A 20743-nucleotide genomic window follows, 5' to 3' on the forward strand; every position below is an offset into this window, starting at 1 on the left:
ACCACTGGGCTGGAGGCTGTGACATCCTTGTGTGTAGTGTACTCAGTTTGGTTCCTGCAGTGCTCTTCGTTTCTTTTATAACTGCATCAATATCACTCAAACGACTGTTTGCTGTTGGTGCCCCCAAGTGTTGAAATGCAGTATCATGCACTTTAGTGTAAGTTCACATAATAGTCACAAGACGGAGACAAACAACACACCTAATGCATCACTCTCAGACTCATCATGCAGATGTGGTACTGTATTCATTGACCAGTTATGCCCACATGTAATTTAAGCAGTTCAAAGCTCAGTTATGTTACATTTATCAAGCATGAAGAATGAGAACCAGGAATTTGCAGTACATGAGTACAAGCATTTAGTTCATTTACACCACTATATTATCTGATGTTAAAAAAGGTCAGTAATAAAGTGAAGTTGAATGTTCTGCATTTGTGCTGGTCACAGAAGAAGCAACTCACTTGAGGAGGAGAGCATTTAATACGCAAGTTAATCAGAACCTCACTGAGGACAATTGTGTTAAATTCATCATACACAGTGATTTCCTTTAATAATTTAAAATGATACCCACATAGAGAAATCATAGAAAAATACAGGACCACCAGCTGATCTAGAAGCAGCACAGGTCTTTAACACTGTGACATTCCTTCCTCTCTTTATTCGACTGTTCAGTCAGTCCTCATTAACAGACGTCTTCCTCTGAGACAGCACCAGGTCCTTCACCTGCGGTGTAAGGGTCTGGATCTGAGCACGTGCGCGCCTCGCCTCCTCTTCCTGCTCCTCGTCATCCTCCTGCTTCTTGCTCTGGCTCACCAGCTGCTTCACCACCAGGCTCTGGTAGGTAGACAGCAGCTGCTGCTGCTCCTGCAACAAAATGCACACATTTCAGCTGCTTCACTCTCCTCGCAGCAGATGGAGACCACCGACAGCTGCTGCGCCTCAACACTATTTCAAGCGATCCTGAGATGAAGCTTTCAGACAGCACAATCACACGACGGGCATCGTGAAGCTAAACATTTACAGTGTTAATGGATTATGCACCTGTTTCTATATCCAATGAGAATCATGTCAACTCCAGGAAGCATGGCTGTGTAACATAATAAAACTGGACTGCTGTGTTTCCCCTACACAGACTTGATGGAGGAGTGAGCAGACTGGTATATCTGATGATCCACTTTATCATTTTTTAAAATTGATGGATTGTGATTGTGACACTTTTCCTTCCCATTCAAATCACGTTCAATCAGCTGTACATACCGCAGATATTCTTCCCGTGAGTGTGCTGATGATCTGAGGCACACAGCGGCCCGGGGCGTGCAGCATACAGTGCGTGCTGGCCTGAAACAGCAGCACGCTGGTCAGGTGGAGGACCAGAGCGGGATCCTCGGTGTCCTTCAGCTGCTCAGTCAGGGCTTGGCGGTGCAGGAACAGGGCTTGTCTGCAAGACACGCATTCACACACTTCTAAACTCCAGAAGTGGATCAGGGTGAAGAGTTTTCTGGCTTTAATGTGCTTCCACTACCTCTCTTTTTTCTTGTCTCCTTTCTTTAGCATGAATCCACAAACCTCAGCACAGGTCTCCAAGTTAGTCACAAAGTCTTCAATGGACTGTAAACACAGAAAGCAAATCCACCTTACTTAAAATTTTATCCTTCAACCTTTCCCCAGATTAGCAATTTTTAAATTTCAAGGTGTTAGCTGTCATTTTGCAGTCACCCATAGTGCAACACAATTTTAGACAGGCATACTACTTACTTTGCCGTTCAGGGAGTTGTGCAGCTTCAAAAGAGGGCCTTTGGTCTCCTCTGACAGTTTGCCTAAAATCTTCAGTCTGACCTGCAGTACCAAATTGCATATTCAGTGTGAACCGTTGAATTCAACTCCACAGATAATCATAACACAGTTTGAGTTTCAGGTTGCCGAGAGGAGCGACAGACACAGACCTCGTTGGTGATAGTGCTGGGATTCTCCACGGACATCATCAGGTCAGCAGCCAGGAAGTTAACCAGGATGTTACTGACATCAGTGCACACGGTCTTCAGGATGTGCTTAGCGATGTGGGCCTGGGTATCATCTGCATGCATAAAAAACAAACAAACAAATATTACATGTAAAGCCTTTGAAATTTTGGATGATTCTGCTCAGCCCTCACCGTTTTTTTACAGACATTTTCACCATGATACGCACGTTTTATAGCCTAATCTCTCCAGTGAATTATGTCGGAGAGCTCCAACATTAGCAGTTGTTCAGCTGCTTCTATTTTCTTTGCATTTAGGTGCACAATTCTCAATAAATAACTCACTACTCTTGTCATATCACAAGGAGGTTTTCCTAATACGAAGAGTGCTGGGTGTAAAGCAAGGTCAATACACAAAACCTGTTTCATGTCTTTTATGTTCCTCTAGAAATCCTGGAGATTTGGACAGTTTTAGATTGAAGTTCCCTTACATACTTAAATGTATTGGCTTTATTTTGAAGTAACAGATGAGTGTGTCATCACGTTTTACCCCGATGTTGTGGCTGCCACTTAGTTTTTGGATGTTTGTTCTTGTTTTTCATCTGTTAATATCACAATATTGTGTCTCACTTCAAGCCTATGAAGTTTTTGTCAGAGCTTTGCTAAAAAAAAGAAAAAAAAAAAAAAGAACATTTGTTCATTTGTCACTGTTTAATCCAAAAGTGGAAATTCAACCCAGTGTGTGTGTGTGTGTGTGTGTGTGTGTGTGTGTGTGTGTGTGTGTGTGTGTGTGTGTGTGTGTGTGTGTGTGTGTGTGTGTGTGTGTGTGTGTGTGTGTGTGTGTGTGAGTGAGAGTGATGAATGAGGTGGTAATATCTGGTATTAGTTACAGGGTTTAATACTACAATGCCAGATATTTTTTTTCAAAATAATCCTCATTATCTTACATTGGGCTTTGGTGCCGCTTTTGACTTCTCTTCTAACCTTTAACATCCACCAGCCCACATGTGGTCTGTTGTGGGTTTAGGGCTGGTGCTTTTAGCCACACACTATATAAACTGACTTTGAGAAACTAGAAGATATTGCTTGTCTTGTAACTTAGCCATTAAAGTTTTTCTCTTAAAAGCTTTTTGACAGCTTAGCTGTTGATGCAAAAACGAGCTCCTTCTTCTGAATGACTGCCCTCCACCTGAGTGAAGTTGGCCCCCCCACCTTCTTCAAATCAAACAAAAGTGGTACCAAACGTTTGTGCTACGTTTGTGCTGGTTTGTGCTGCAAAAATTTTCGTTTGTGCCGCTATCATTTTAAAGATATTAATAAAAATTTCTAGAGGTCATCAGAGGTCAACCAGCCCCCACATTAATGGAATCAAACAAAACTGGTGTCAATCAACTGTGCTACATTTGTGCTGGTTTGTGCTGCTAAAATTGTCGTTTGTGCTGCTTCTGTTTTAGAGATATTAATGAAAATGTAAAGGTCAAAAGGTCAACCAGCCCCCACCTTCTTCAAATCCAACAAAAGTGGTATCAAACGTTTGTGCTACGTTTGTGCTGGTTTGTGCTGCAAAAATTTTCGTTTGTGCCGCTATCATTTTAAAGATATTAATAAAAATTTCTAGAGGTCATCAGAGGTCAACCAGCCCCCACATTAATGGAATCAAACAAAACTGGTGTCAATCAACTGTGCTACATTTGTGCTGGTTTGTGCTGCTAAAATTGTCGTTTGTGCTGCTTCTGTTTTAGAGATATTAATGAAAATGTAAAGGTCAAAAGGTCAACCAGCCCCCACCTTCTTCAAATCCAACAAAGTGGTATCAAACGTTTGTGCTACGTTTGTGCTGGTTTGTGCTGCAAAAATTTTCGTTTGTGCTGCTATCATTTTAAAGATATTCAAGAAAATTTCTAGAGGTCATCAGAGGTCAACCAGCCCCCACATTAATGGAATCAAACAAAACTGGTGTCAATCAACTGTGCTACGTTTGTGCTGGTTTGTGCTGCTAAAATTTTCGTTTGTGCTGCTATCATTTTAAAGATATTAATAAAATTTCTAGAGGTCATCAGAGGTCAACCAGCCCCACATTACCCAAATCCAACAAAGTGGTATCAAACGTTTGTGCTACGTTTGTGCTGGTTTGTGCTGCAAAATTTTTGTTTGTGCTGCTATCATTTAAAGATATTAATAAAAATTTCTAGAGGTCATCAAAGGTCAACCAGCCCCCCCATATTAATGGAATCAAACAAAACTGGTGTCAATCAGTTGTGCTATGTTTGTGCTGGTTTGTGCTGCTAAAATTGTCATTTGTGCTGCTTCTGTTTTAAAGATATTAATGAAAAGGTCAAGGTCAAAATGTCAACCAGCCCCCACATTACCCAAATCAAACAAAATTGATGTTAAACGTTTGTGCTACGCTTTGTGCTGGTTTGTCTGCGGCAAAAATTTTTGTTTGTGCCGCTATCATTTTAAAGATATTAACAAAAATTTCTAGAGGTCATCAGAGGTCAACCAGCCCCCACATTAATGGAATCAAACAAAATTGATGTCAAATGTTTGTGCTGGTTTGTGCTGCAAAAATTTTTGTTTGTGCTGCTATCATTTTAAAATTTTAATAAAATAACCTCTTGATGCGTGCCTAATCATGCAGGTAAGTAAATCCCAAAAGGTTGATTCTGTTCATCTGGACATTTTCAGTTGGAGAAACGTTTCGTCACTCATCCAGGTGACTTCTTCAGTCTCAGCTGACTGCAGGTTTCCCAACCTTATAAACAGTACATTTGCATAGTGAAGGAAACTAGCACCACTGAATGAACAATGTGCTGGGGGTTAGTTCCATGATTGTTAGTATGCAAATTCTTATGACCACTGATCAATAACAACTAATCAAAGGCTACTGATCAATGGCCATGAGTACCATTCACAGAAAGTGTGGAATGGCTACAATCACAGCATTGTAGGATGGCGAAAGATTTACTCTTAAGCCCCTTCTCGATTCAGAGATGGTCAGCATCCTGACAGCCCGATGGACCTGAGCTGTCTCTCAGTCTGCAGGTTCTGGCCAGGAGGCTCTTCAGTATCCTTCCTGATGGCGGCAAACTGAAGACGCTGTTGAAGGGGTGAGAGGAGTCACCTGTAATGGAGAGGACCTTCCAAATGAGGCAGGTGCAGGGGCTCAACACACATCCTTGGGGAGCCCCGTATTCAGTGTTCTTGGGCTGGAGGTGTTGCTGTCGACCCAGTACTGTCTGCTGTCTTCCTGTCAAGAAATCTAGCAGCCAGTTATACAGCAGTGCTGATCCCCAGCAGATCCAGTTTGTGAATGAGTTGCTGGGGAATGATGATGCTGAAGGTTGAACTGAAGTCTGTGAACAGCACTCTGACATATGAGTCTCTAGTGTTCAGATGTGTGAGGGCTGAGTAAGGGGCAGTTGAAATTCCATCATCGGTTGAGCGTTTTGACCGGTATGCGAACTCAAATGGATCCAGGTTGGGGAAAGCGATAATTTGATTTGATGCATGACTAACCATTCAAAGCACTTCATAATGATGGAGGTGAGTTTGACAGGACGGTAGTCCTTAAAGCAGGAGGTAGATGACTTCTTGGTTACAGCAATGATGGTGGAGGCTTTGAGGCATGTGGGAACGGCGGCCTGACCCTAGTGATGTGTTAAAGATGTCTGTGAAGACATTTGTGAGTTCCACAGCATAGTCCGTCAGTGCTCGTCCAAGGATGTTATCAGGACCTGGAGCTTTGCGTGTACTGATTTTGGCAAGGGATCTCCACACACTGTCTGGGGATTGTGTCACCACGGTCTGCAGAGTGGGCTTGTAGTCTGTGATGGTTTGTATTCCTTGCCACTGCCTCCAAGTATCTCTGCTGTCGCTGAAGCTTTGCTGTAGCTGATGCCACGTGACAGGTTTGCCCTTGCTGTTCTTTGGCTCACCTAATTCCCGGCTCTGAAGGCTTGCATTTTTCAACCATAGGAGCATTTAAACCTGACCTGTGAGCCATGGTTTCTGATTGGCCCGGACAGTGATAGTCCTGGTGTCATGACCTGCAGGATCGGCAAGGCGCTGATCAGAATCTCTCCACCCTAGCCCTCCTTCTCTTCTTCCTCTCTCCCCCTCTCTTCTCTCCCCTGTTTTGCCGGGGCGGAACTCATGGCGGCTTCATGCCCTCGGTCCACGCCTTCCTGGATTGGGAACACCTGGGCCTCATCAGACCATATTCCAGATGGAGGAGATCAGCTGTTCAATGCTGGATTGTTGTGAAGGCTCTAGTCAGTACACGTCTAGCTCAAGTTTCCTGTGCCTCCGTCTCAGAGACTTAACGAGTGTTTCTTTGTTCCTAGATTCCCCGGACCCGTCCCCGTGTTTCCCCGTGTGGAGTGTGGAAGGAGTGACTGGTCGCTAACGGAGAAGAGAGAGGTTTAACTGAGCGCGTGTATGATTTCCCCGTTTTCCCTGGAGCCCTGGACCCCTGCCCCTCACGTCTTGTATATATAACTAACCCCGCACTGTCTGTACATACACTTGGTGAAGATCTGTAAATAAACTGTGTCTGTTTAAACGCTACTCAGGAGTCCTGCGAGTGGATCCTCTAAGCAACCCGTGACACCTGGTCTCTGTGACATCATCGATGCATTTTGGGATGTAGGCAATAACAGTTTCTGTATATTCCTGAAAGTCTGTGGTGTTGTCGTGTGTGGCAGCCTGTGGTGGAAAAGCAGTCTTGCAGTGCCTCCGAGGACCCTTCTGGCCACACCTGTACCTGCTTACTAACTGGTTTGGTGACTTTGACCAGGGGCCTGTGGGAACCCATGGCACACCTAGGTTTCTGCCTGTAGTACTGACCCTTATGCAAAATAGGTGGAATTAAGACACAGTTCCAAAAGCAAACACAACTGATCAACAGTGGTCCTGTTGCTAAGGTTGGGGTGATCCTGTAATATCTTATGAACTACCTCCAACGCTTCGTGACTGGGATGCAAGTGAAGACAGATGTAACATCTCTCTCTCACTGTACATGTACTGTTTATAAAATTAGGTAAACATAACCTGCACAAACAAAATAATTTGCAGGACAAATGTTTGACATCAATTTTGTTCGATTTGAAGAAGGTAGGGGGCCAACTTCACTCACATGTGTTTATAAGGTTGGGGAAACCTGCAGTCAGCTGAGACTGAAGAAGTCACCTGGATGAGTGACTAAACGTTTCTCCAACTGAAAATGTCCAGATGAACAGAATCAACCTTTTGGGATTTACTTACCTGCATGATTAGGCACGCATCAAGAGGTTATTTTATTAAAATTTTTAAAATGATAGCAGCACAAACAAAAATTTTGCAGCACAAACCAGCACAAACATTTGACATCAATTTTGTTTGATTCCATTAATGTGGGGGCTGGTTGACCTCTGATGACCTCTAGAAATTTTTGTTAATATCTTTAAAATGATAGCGGCACAAACAAAAATTTTTGCCGCACAAACCAGCACAAACGTAGCACAAACGTTTAACATCAATTTTGTTTGATTTGGGTAATGTGGGGCTGGTTGACATTTTGACCTTGACCTTTTCATTAATATCTTTAAAACAGAAGCAGCACAAATGACAATTTTAGCAGCACAAACCAGCACAAACATAGCACAACTGATTGACACCAGTTTTGTTTGATTCCATTAATATGGGGGCTGGTTGACCTTTGATGACCTCTAGAAATTTTTATTAATATCTTTAAAATGATAGCAGCACAAACAAAAATTTTGCAGCACAAACCAGCACAAACGTAGCACAAACGTTTGATACCACTTTGTTGGATTTGGGTAATGTGGGGGCTGGTTGACCTCTGATGACCTCTAGAAATTTTTATTAATATCTTTAAAATGATAGCAGCACAAACGAAAATTTTAGCAGCACAAACCAGCACAAACGTAGCACAGTTGATTGACACCAGTTTTGTTTGATTCCATTAATGTGGGGGGCTGGTTGACCTCTGATGACCTCTAGAAATTTTCTTGAATATCTTTAAAATGATAGCAGCACAAACGAAAATTTTTGCAGCACAAAACCAGCACAAACGTAGCACAAACGTTTGATACCACTTTTGTTGGATTTGAAGAAGGTGGGGGCTGGTTGACCTTTTGACCTTTACATTTTCATTAATATCTCTAAAACAGAAGCAGCACAAACGACAATTTTAGCAGCACAAACCAGCACAAACGTAGCACAGTTGATTGACACCAGTTTTGTTTGATTCCATTAATGTGGGGGGGCTGGTTGACCTCTGATGACCTCTAGAAATTTTTATTAATATCTTTAAAATGATAGCGGCACAAACGAAAATTTTTGCAGCACAAACCAGCACAAACGTAGCACAAACGTTTGATACCACTTTTGTTTGATTTGAAGAAGGTGGGGGGGCCAACTTCACTCAGGTCTGCCCTCCAGGTGGGTGGAGCTTCTGTGCTCATAGTCAGAGCTGTGCTCCTGAGACTTTCACATCATCACTTTCTTTGGCATCATAGAGCCAAGAGTACAAAAACTCTCTGAGCATTTAGTACACTCTGAAGCCTAATGCTCGTTTACCTCGACATATACGAAAATAAAGCAACGGATGCTAGCTTTCCCAAGTATGACTCGTCTTTCACAGGTAAACATTTGATTCATACAGAAGAACAAATATCAGAACATGAACCCTGACATGATCAGTTAATCCAGTGTAACAGATCTATTACAAATACAGTGATCTGCCAAAATGTAAGGGTAAAATTTTAACCCTGTGAACCCCGCCTCCTCTCTCATCTCCTGTCAGGATGCGAGAGATGAAGATGGCCCTGCTTCTGATTTCCAATACAGCTACATGGAACATGACTTACCCGAGAAGAACTTGGTGCCTTTTTCAAATAGTCGGATGTTGTTGTACAGGTTGGTGATCTCTTCCTGCAGATCTTTCATGCTCTTCTTCTTGTTGGCCCCTGATGGAGAGCTGGTGGAGGACATGAACACTGTCCGCAGCACCTCCTGGTAGGCTTTAGTCAGAGGCCTGCAGGGACATTAACAGAAGGTGAATGAAGGGATTGTTGGCAGCTCTGAGAAAAGGGATCTTTAGAAAGAGATCTGTCTGTTACCTGACTAACTGCTCTGCCAACTCAGACAGGATTTCTTCAGGGCAGTCACTCACTCGCTCCTCTAAAACGGCTACGATCGCCTCCTGGGCCATAAAGGGGGTTTCAGTCTGTCTGCTGCGATCTTGGCAAAGGTAAAACACAAGCTAATTAGTCTCCCTGGGATCCTACAGTTACCTTTGTCTTCCATGTAGAAAAATTAAAAAAAAAAGCTTAACGACTCAGGAGAGAGATTCCTCGTAAAGCAGCCATTAAGCTCTTATTACAGTAAAAAGCCTCAGTGAACAGGCTTAATGTGCAGATGGAGACCGTATTTCCCCGAGAACATAAAATGTCTTTGTGACTGCTGACATACTTTGTTGAGAAGGTCCAGTTTCCTCATCACTGTCTTCATCTTTCCTCCCTTTCTTCTTGGTTTTACGAATCCGGATCTCTCTGGCATTGCCTCCACCACCCGCTTTCACACTGCCACTGCCCTCTGGAAGACAAACAGTTAACAGATCCCAGTCAGTCTGAGAAAACTCAACTTCCTAAAGCCAGCAAACACTGACTTGCCACATTGCAGACGTCTTTATTTTCACTGCTCTAGAATTACTTCAAGATAACCAGTCTTTTATTATTTTTCCCGTCTTTGTCCCACAGGTCATTTTAGGGTAGATGTTGGCAGGCAGTGATGTCATCTCCTTCAAAGATCACAGAGCTGGTGTAAAAATAGCACAAGCAACATTTGCATAAGGCTGTGTTGGACAACAAAACACACACATTGGGCCTCATTCATTAATATGCATGCAGAAATGATCCTGCTCACTACCTACAGTCTGCAATCTGCCACACCCCCATTTCACTAGGACACATGTTTACTTGGTGAGGATGTTCCAAGAGGGACAACTGCACCACAAAATCAAACATCAGGAGAATCTCCAGCTGAGAAAATAGTTTCCAAGTGTTTCTATAAGAATGACAGTTAACTGTGAGGCAAATCTTTCAAGTAAAAAAACAAAACAAAAAACATATACGAAACATTTTAGATTTCAGAATTTCAGATGAACAAACAAAAGTTAATATTAGACAAAACCTGCGTAAAAGGAAAATACAGGTTTTTACTGATGATGTCATTCATTACGGGAAAGAAACTATCCACACCTGCTTGTCCCTGTGTGAAAAACTAACTGCTGATGACTGATAACTGGTTGTACCATCCTTGGCATCAAGATCTGCAATCGAGTGTTTGTAATAACTGGCAATGAGTCTCTTGCATCGCTATGGAGGAAATTTGGCCCACTCTTCTTTGCAGAATTGTTTCAATTCAGTTCCACTGAAGGAGTTTTGAGCATGAGGGCCCGTTTAAGGTCATGGCAAAGCATCTCAATCAGATCTGGGTCCACACCAAAAAACAATCTGATGGTATTTGATGATTGTTTAAGTCCAAGATTGTAAAAAAAAGAAAAAAATGAATGTTGGTGAGTTTTCTTGTTGATTTAAAGTTAAACAACAGACATATCACTACGGGCACCTTAATGAACTTGCTCTGTCTTGTCTCATCATTCTGGGTTCTGGAAGCAACTCTGACTGCTTTACATAAATAAAGGAGTCGCTTTGCTCTTTGCTGCACCGTCATTACACAAGAAGCCACTGCAGTATTGTCCTAAACAATAGGTGTCCCCACTCAGGACAAGATTGCATCATACATGCTGATAAGGAGGAGAGGTCGTCAAAACAGGAAGTCATCAAAATTGCAACAAAAACCAATACGATCGTACACTTGTGTCTTCAACCCAGCTGCAACAGCCACGCCACAACATGACAAGTTAGAAAAATCAAGAGGTGCATGACTGGCCGACAGGCCACAAACATTGGGCCTCGCGACACAGGATGTGAAGTTAAAATCGTCACACAACACTGGTGACATGGCAAGCATAAAAATGGCCTAACACCCACGTCCCTGAGCTTTCGGCCACTCTAATTGTTGCAAAGGCAAAGTGAAAAAAGTCTTTACTTGATCAAAAGATAAATGAAGAGATATTCCTCTCATTCTATTTCTTTTACCCACTTTTAGCTTTTTACAAACAGAAACTGAAACATTTTTCTGCAAATTAAAAGAGAAAAATAATGGTTTCATGTAAGACATCAATCATTAGACTCACTCATACATCATTACCTTAGAGAGCTTTGAGGACACATGTTGGACACTAAGAACCAAAATAAAATCCAGGGATTCCTCACCATTGTCAGTCTCCCCCACAAAATGCCAAAGAGACTAAAAACTACATGAATAAAAATAATAAAATAAAAAGAGTGGGAGTGTGTGAGATAGGTTTCACAAACCTGCCGCCTTCTTCCTGCGCTCCGCCTCTCTCTTCTCCTTCTTAGAGGGCGCGGTGCTCTCAGTCAGGATAGATGCTTGCTTCAGATCCTCTTCAGTTATCAAAAACACTGGATTGCTCTTAACTTCCTGAAAAGCACACAAAATGTAGTTCCACCTTTGGACAGAGCATATATATATACGTATACATGTAAAGCCGGGTGTCAAAGGAATCTCTACCTTCTGAGCTTTCTGCTGCATGGCCTCATCAAATAAAGAGAGGCAGTTGCTGATGAACTTCTCACTGACAACCACGGTGCCCCCCAAGATTCTGGCAGACGATTGGATGTTAGTGTTTCTCATAGCTTGGTTAATCAGTATCCCAATGTCCTCAGTCGACAGGCAGCTGGGCAGAACTGGCTAAAGCAGCCCAGACGGGAGAGGATAAGAAACAGAAATCTCCAAAAAAAAATACGATGCGACTCCTCTAATATGATCAATTTTAAGGTTAAAGAGCTGACCTGGAGGTCAGTCCAAGTGGCGGAGTTGACAGCTTCCTCCACGGAGGCCTCCACCTGGTCGACCAGAGCTTGGCCCACGCAGGCCGCTCTGAGGAACAGCAGCTTGTTAGACTTGAAGCGCTTCTTTATGTAGCTGGATGGGTCGGGGATCCCCAGTCTAACCAACGCATCAAACTCTGCGGGACAACGATGTCATCAGTTCATATAGTATAGCAGTTTATTTAATAACCCTGAGCAGTCATGACATTAAGTCCAACTTTCAAAAAGAATCTGCAGCAGTAAATGCACCATAAGGACCACAGCCACAACAGTGGGCTTGTAAACATTTACAGTAGTAGTAGACACAGGGGACAGTTTCCTGAAGGACAAACATTTTATGATAGATATATATTATATTGCTAATCTACGTAACTATTAAAAAAATGGTTTTATTAAGATTTTATTCTGCTACATTTATCCCACTGGTTTGTTGATGAGCTGAAATGTTCATAAAGATGATTTTTCTATGGTTGATGTAATCTCTTCTTCTTAGGTTTCTACAAAACTCACAGCATGTGACTGATGTAAAGTAACTGAAATCAGCTGAACCCCAAAACTACAGTAAAACGCAACATACACATGAATGCAGCAGGAATGGTAATTCATACCACAGTCCCATTTCAGTAACACTCTGACATGGGAAAGTAATTTTTTACTGTTCCCTTTAGCAGTTACCACACCAACCCTCTACATGTTCACCAGTGTTTATTCTCAGTTAACATTTTAATAACCCCCTTTGCCATGTGAGGGTAGCAGCTCTGCTCACCATTCTGTAGCAGTTCTTGCATGCCACTGCTGCAAAGTTCCAGGTGTCGCTGAAACGCAAATGTTACTACCTTTTAATGATTACTGAGGGCACAAATGGGAACCTCAGTGTCCTATTTCACAGTTTTGCATGATGTAGATCTGCACCAAAACACGACTGCGTCTTCCTTTACCCATGGTCCACTGAGGCACTGAGTTCTTTGAAATTCACTGGTTTTTTTTTCCTTCTTGTTTTTTAGAAATGTAACCTTGCTTACAAAATGATAGAACAGACAAACACATTGATCACCTGCCTCTATAATGGCTCTTGCCTCGGAGGAAAAATTGGGTTTTTATCATTGTCATTTTTCATCTAGTACACACAAGATAATAACTTCTGTGCCCAAGATAAAAGAAAATATTTTTTGAGACAGTCACAGCTCAGTATAACTGCTTATCTCAAGTCCCCAAAGTAGGAAGTAGGAGAAACAAACAACAGTAATAAAGAAAAAAAAACAAAACAAAAAACCCACATCTCACTGTTTTTAGGGTAATAACTGTGCAATGACCAAATAACCAACAACTCCCTAAAATTTTTAAACTGAAAGAGTTTCAAATATTTCAGCCCTGCTGTCAAAGAGCCTCAAAAATTCACTGTCTTACACTGAATCTCTTGTCATTTTTAACAAACATAGGAAATACTGTCTTTCCCCTCAATCCCCAACCATCATGATCTACCTGTTAAAGGGCACTCCTGCCAATCCATCACCAAGTGGTTGCTCACAGGGATCGCCTGATTCTTTGAGTTTTCTCTCTAACATTGTAGAGTCTAAACCTTACAGCAGAATGGCTTTGAGGTCATTGTTATTGTGAATGGGTGCCAGTAACACTGAAACCGAAACTGGAATTGATTTGAGGTTTTAGGAATTTTTTTAAAATCATTTTTCTAGTCATCTTCTCATGAGTGATTAAATTAGTCTTGTGGGTATACCTCTACTCCAAGTATGGCTGACAGGACTTTGAAATTAGATGGCAAAACAGCCACCTCAGAGAGTTCATTATGCGTTTTTTTTCTTCTTGTGTATCAGAAGACAAAAAAGCCCAAAAATTCTGAATGAGACAGCTAGCTAACTAGAAAAAGCCTTAGGGTATTTTTGACCACTGACTTTAAGTTTAACAACACCTACCTAAATATCCATTTTGCTGGAGAAAAGAATCCACCCAGGCGTTTTGTGTTTTGGTGTAGATATCAGGGATATACACAGCCTTGTCCTGCCGCCCCCCAACCACGCTTCCTTTCAGGCGCCCGATATTCACCAACTCCTCCAAGACAGCTGAACCACAAAAAAATACAATATCATAATACACGCTGTAAAGTATTAAACAATGACAATAGAAGACTGTTTGTCTAATGTTTAACATTAGACAAAGTTGAAAACGATTAAAAACAAAAATAAATATCATACAAGTTCTTTAAAAAAAGAAGAAAAAAAATGAAGACTAGTACAACATGAAACCAAAGAGGTAAACAGGTTAACTTAAATGATGTAGCAGCCAGTCCTTACAGTACAGAAGATGTTCCTGAAATCCAAATGCTCCAATCATACTGCTGACAGGTGTTGGCCTATAGAAAAAGCAAAACAGCAGGAATTATAAGAAAGTGCCAACGAATGCAGCTGTTGAAGACAGCGGGGTCTCATGTGAGAACATTTGTTATTTTTTCACATCTGTTAGACGTGAAGATCAGTTATCATTAATCTTTGACTTTCTCTTATGCATGTCTTTTATCGCGTCTCCTACACCTTACCTCCAACCGGTCACAGCAGATAGCTGCCCCTCCCTGAGCCTTATTCTGGTGGAGGTTTCTTCCTGTTAAATGTGAGTTTTTCTTTCCCACTGACGCCAGGTGCTTAGCAGGTGATCTAATTGATGGCATTTTCTCTCTATTAACGTAGGGTCTTTACTTTACAATATAAAGCACCTTGATGTGACAGTAGCTGTAATTTACATTGAATATAGTTATATGGTAGCACTTATATCCTTAAACAGTCATATAGGCTAGCTTTATGGCTCTCTCTGTGGCAAACACTAGCTTCCAAAAATGCTAAAAACCTTTAGCAGAGAACAAAACACTGAACTGTGAAAGTGTTTTTACTAAATCACAGATGGATTTCACAGTTCCATGAAAGTCATGGAGATTATTAAAGCCAATGTGGTATTACAGAGTCAAGGTGTTCACTTTATGTTCCTCGCTCTTTTAAAGTACACGTTCATCCTTCTCACAAATCCCGCTGTTATCTGTCCTTGTTTTCTCTCCATAGCAGCACAAGTACCCAACACCTCATCACCTCTGTTTCCTTCACCTACATGTCTATGGGGACACTCTCTATCACTTCATCCAACTCAATCCAGAATTCCTCTCCCTTTTCTATCTGATGCCCAACCTGTGGGGATGCACTGACAACATTCAGCACCATGCCTTTAGTCTTTATTAGCTTTAGATTAGCGAATGTAGTAAAATTAGGAAAACTTCACGTGTTTTAATTTCTCAGCTATATTGCACTGGTGCAACCTTATGGGTTGCATATCTGCCTGATTATATATCATCATTAGAGACCTAACTATTGTAGATGCTGCTTGTGACCAATAGGTTACATAGTAATTTCAATGAGAAAAATAATCATAGTGTGCATAAAATATTTGCACTATTGCACAGTGGAGAGTCTCTAACTAGGTTAAATGTATGTATATTTGATTTTATGAACTTCTCAAATGTTCATGGGATATTTTGCCTCGGTACCCTGTTCTCTGGATTGCCCATTAATCTTTAAATTTAACCGATGGGCTTCTTTTTAGAACCAAGCAGTGAAAGAGAAACAGACACCATTTTCTTAATACTATTCATGTAAAGTCTTACTTTAACAACAAGCTGAACATTACTATGAATTCACTCACTGTCACCAACACTGAAATGATCTTTAAAGCAGCTACCCACTCACTGCATTTTTTGGTGTCACAGCTTCACTAAGTATACATAGGGGAACCATAATGTAAAAAACTCAATATGACAGAACGCGCAAAACAGTTTAGCTACCATCTGCCAACCTGCTGGGATGCTGCAACACAAAGTCAGCTCAAAATAATGTCCTGCAGACAGAAATCCTTCATAGCATCTTGAGCTATCCCACACAAACAGCTTAACCTTGCTTAGCATCAAAGAACTGTTTCTATAGTTTCTTTAATAACCTTGTTTCATCTAGTTCAATCTTTTAACTCTTACTTGCTTTTCAGTACACACAAGAAAAGTTTAGACTAGGGCTGCCACAAACGATTATTTTGATAGTCGACTAGTCACCGATTATTTTTGCGATTAGTCGACTAATCAGATCATGCATCCATTGGACGTAAAACGTACAGCTTATTGCACCAGCATGCATCTGCTCTTATATAACTATCATTAGCTTACAGCTTTAAGTGTTTAAGGTATGTGCTAACTAAAAATAAAGACAAGATGGTAGTTTATTAAATTTTAATGAAATTTGCAGATTGTTTCGGTGAAGTTTAATAAACTCCTTGCTGTCTAAAATATAACGGGACACGGAGTATATTCTCGAGCATCTCACACTTGTGATAATCAGTTGTCTGCTTGACGTTTATTCAGCTGTGTAAAAACTATAACTTTAATCTCAGCCAAACCGATTTACTCAGGAACAAATAAAATACAAAAAAAAAAAAAAAAAGCCAAACAATAACATTTTTAAGTTATCTAAGTGACTCATATATGTTTAACCTGAGTAGCGAAAAAGACGGTGGGTTTGAAAACGATTTGCCAGGAGTCCGGTGTTCTCACCGGCTCTAGTGAGCTTTGCCCCGGCTAGCTATCGAGCTAGCGGGTAACAGACGCCCTCGAAAAACGTCGGAGCGCTTTTGAAAATATGTGGTGTCTTGATAAACTGAGCAGATATTTGAGGTTTACACAGCTACATTCTCGCCTGAAAATATGTTACACGTTTATTTTGTGACCCAGAAAGAATAATGAGAGTAATATTAAAACTAACTAGCTGCCGCCATTGTTGGAAACTGAGCAGGGCTGCGCTATGAATTCAGGGACAGAGCTACTTCTTCTTCTTCGGGGTTTAACAGCAGCTGGCATCCTTGTACATGCAGTGCTGCCATCTTCTGTTTCAGTCCGTTATTACACTCTTAAATCCTACTACTTATTCCCGCGTCATTTGTGATCTTCAAACGACGCGTCGACTATTAAATTAGTCGTCGACGATTTTGATAGTCGACGTAATCGTGACTAGTCGACTAATCGTGGCAGCCCTAGTTTAGACAGGTATAGACATATCAAAATCTGTACATCTGCAGAAGAAAAACAAAAAACAAGCCATAATAAATATTTAGCCTTTTTGCAACATTTACCTTGTGACTGCACTGAAGAGCCCTTGTATTCTAGCTTTGTGGCGAGCAACAAAAGCCGGGGTAAATATGACACCTCTGTTGTACTGGTCCATTTCTCCTTGGATAATCTTTCCAAGACGCTTCGACAACTCCTAAAATATGGATGAGAAACCCACATGTTTTTTTTACTAACAAAGAAACAACGTGTCAAAACAAGCTGAGACCACAAAGAAGACTAAACCATTTAAAAACACAGACGGCACAACACATTGCTTAATTTAATGACCAGATTTCTTATTGGATTAAAAGGCACGTAAAAACTGGCTCACCTCAGTTAAGAAATCTCCTGGGAGGTCATAGCTTTTACACAGCTCTGCAATACTGATCATACCAGCCTCCTGCAGTTTGTCATTCACCTCCTCGGCCAAATGGTCCAGGTATGTGCTGCAGACGACAAAACATGAGCAGTATAATCACAGCACCTCACTCTCAGTTAACCTGTTCAGACTTGACCCTTATATACTATACTTTAAGGGCTTTTTAAATACTTCTGTGCAGAAATGAGACTTAACTAAACCTTTAATGTGAAAAAAAAATACATTTAATTTATTGAATATTGAATAAAACTTTGAATATAATATAAAATTTAATAAGATAAAAATGTTCCCCTCTTTGAAGTCATATAAGTAGTTTCCCATCAAATCTGATTGATTTGCTTTTATGTAGAAATGAACTAAGAATGAAATTTGGTGACAGGCAATATTTCATTATTTATGTGCCCTATGTTCCTACAGGGATACAAATGAATCCTAATTATAAAATTTTTTAAAGTCTTTTGGTTCTTAATCAAATTAATTGTGAACCTTAAGCTAGCACAAAACTGATGTGCACAAGTAAACATAGGTCAGCATCAACTTATTTGCAGACAGCCCAATAACAGTTAACAAAGCTTCCTTTATTGCCTCCTTCAGTCGAAGACAAACTGGAGCATTCTTTACGAAAGGAAAGGACATAATGCCATCCCACAATTCACAGCGAAGCACCATCTGGGCAATCACGAAAACGATCAACATAATAGACGAGTGACACAGATTGTGTCAATATTAATTATACGTTTGTTTTCCGTGCCATACCCTGCTGATGTGTTTTGAACCTTCAGCAACAGCCTAAGTTAAACCCACAGTCAAATTATGAACATTACTTTGTTATAGTAAAACTGGCTCTCTAAAGCTCACTAAAGCTCTCTAAATCAAGATCATCCTACAATGAAATGACAAAAGTCTAAAGTTTATCAAAATAAAGTTTGCATTGTTTATGTCTGTAGCTGCATTGTTGGCCTTTACAATTATCATTCATTTTACCTCAAAAACTTCAGTTTTGTAAAAAGAGTTAACAAGTGCAATAGGCTAATGATATTGAGCTTAACTATTATAATTAGCTAACTTTAGTGTTATAGCTTTTTCTCTTGGTCCTATAGACCTAGGAGTGTTGGCTGATAACTTAGTATTCTGCTCTTTCATCCAAATACATAAATTGGCTCACAAAACCCATTATAGTGCTGTCCATAGTGTGACTTTATGGTAGTCATTTTTATACAGTATAGACCTAATACTCACTCATCAATCAGCTGTCCCAGTACAAGCTGAACCCCTTTATCAGATTTTGCAATTTCATTTGCTCTGTTTTCAACATGGACCCAGTCCACATTGATAATCTGAAAGGAACAACATCATGAAAACATTCATAAGACATCTGACCCAAATTTGAATGAACAAACTGTATATCTCATCTAGAGGACGCAGGAGGAAACACAGTGTTAACACACACCTGCTGGAGGTCCACAATGTTGATTCTCCCTGTAATACAGAATGACAGCACTTAGTTTCTGTCACAATCTACAATTCTGAAAATGTCACAGAGACAATGTGACAATGCTGCATCTCATTTCCTAAACTTCTGTATCACACCTCCGTGCACGTAGAGTTCATCTCGGATCTCCCTGCTGATCTGAGCTGGGGTGACGTACTCTTTACCATCCAGTGTGTGCACCACATCCAGCTTCTTGTCTTGGACTAGTTTTGCAATTATTTCAATGCAATTTCTTTCCGACAGCCTGCGGAAAAGTTTACACAAGTGGCGTAAAGGACAGTGTAGTATACATTTATTATTGTGTTTGTTTTAATAACAACAACAGTTGTTACAAGAGAAGCCACAATCTTCACCTAATAGAGTTACTTTTAAATCAACTTTAATGACAGCTGGCATTAGCTTTGATGCTATCACCCGTTCAGTTGCGTTTACCTTTGCACTGTGTCAGCAAACTGCGCTCTCTGGAAGTCTGCGGCAAGCCGACGAATCTCTTCCCAGTCATCCGCCATTACTGTGAGTTTTTGAGTTCGCAAAACCAGCCTGTTAAACAGCTACTTTCAATGTTCTGCTAGCTGTTTGTTAGCTAGCGGAACACCTTAGCCACACGTCAACATACAATAACGCGCTACAGCGAGCCAGAAGGGACAAAGCTTCTCCTCCGACTTTTCGCCCACAAGTCACGTAGAGCAAAAACAAGCAGAGCGTCTGCTTTATGTGGAGAGAAAACCGTCGATATGATTCAAACTAAGATTTAGAAATGTGTACAATAATTTGTGTCTAATTATACTGACAAATTCCCAAACTCCCAAGTGTTTTTTCCCCAATTCACACACAAATACAAATAGATTTGAACACACAAGGACTCATACAAGCATTTTATAAAAAGATATACTTCAAAATAACAACAACAACAGCAACAAAAAAACCCGTGATCGTTTAACAGACATTTTTTATTTTTCACTTTCAGCTTACTCCCACATAGGGCTTCCTGTGCGTATAAACGTTTAAAGATATTTGTGACATTTTTACAGATCCTGGGAATCTCCCAGAAATCACGGGTTCTCTGCACTGGCCCTATCGGGACCTCTCGCATAGTCTAGAACTACCTCGCACAGAAGGTTGTATTAGAGTTTTAAGTTGTAATACATCAACATGTATAGAGCAATCAATGTAGTCACCCCTCCCACCCCGAAAACCCCAACCCACCCAACAGCGTCGCATTCTCAGCACATATGTATATCAGTTACAACATAGTTCTCTGTACAAACAATCCCGTTATAAATTGTAAAAAGTGTGTCCAGATCCGGTAGAAGTCTTTCCTTTAGCTAAGAACGTCAACTTTCTCATTGCAAGGCTGAATGTCATTTCTTCGATCCATTAATTAGGGGTGGGTCCATGTATGTCCTTCCATCTTAAAGAAATATTGCGTTTGGCTTTCATTTCTTTCCATGTAGTTGGAACTGTTCAGGGAGAACGTGGAAAATGCGCAATTTTGCGTCGATTGGGATAACATGTTCCATTAACCTGGAAATTAAGTCAAGAATTCCTTTCCAAAAGGTTTGCATTACTTTACAGCCCCACGTACAATGAAATAAAGTTTCCTTCTATTTACTACACTTAATACAGTCATCGGGAATATTGGGATTAAAACAGCCATTTGTACTTTAAAATTCTGAACCTTGTGTTAGGGTTTGAGCCACAAGACAGGTCTTTCTCCAATCTTCTACAGGAAGCTCAATTTGGAGGTCATTTTTCCATGCAGTCAAATAAGAAAGGGAGTTTTCCT

General features: G+C 40.8%; 1 protein-coding gene across 1 annotated transcript; it reads right to left on the minus strand.

Annotated features, from left to right (window-relative positions):
• Window positions 1-228: 228 nt before the first annotated feature.
• Window positions 229-19625, minus strand: ufl1 (UFM1-specific ligase 1). Its single transcript, XM_031750210.2, has 19 exons — window positions 19390-19625; window positions 19056-19201; window positions 18916-18944; window positions 18705-18802; window positions 17418-17532; window positions 17110-17240; window positions 14250-14308; window positions 13872-14018; window positions 11902-12077; window positions 11621-11800; window positions 11404-11530; window positions 9434-9556; window positions 9082-9202; window positions 8830-8996; window positions 1944-2074; window positions 1756-1836; window positions 1523-1608; window positions 1258-1438; window positions 229-864 (listed from the first exon to the last, which is right to left on the minus strand). The coding sequence occupies exons 1-19, from the start codon at window positions 19464-19466 to the stop codon at window positions 673-675; spliced, it is 2367 nt and encodes a 788-aa protein (XP_031606070.1). The 5' UTR covers window positions 19467-19625; the 3' UTR covers window positions 229-672.
• Between the last annotated feature and the right edge of the window lie 1118 nt (window positions 19626-20743).

The sequence above is a fragment of the Oreochromis aureus genome, linkage group 15 (assembly GCF_013358895.1).
Source record: "Oreochromis aureus strain Israel breed Guangdong linkage group 15, ZZ_aureus, whole genome shotgun sequence".
Lineage (NCBI taxonomy): Eukaryota > Metazoa > Chordata > Actinopteri > Cichliformes > Cichlidae > Oreochromis > Oreochromis aureus.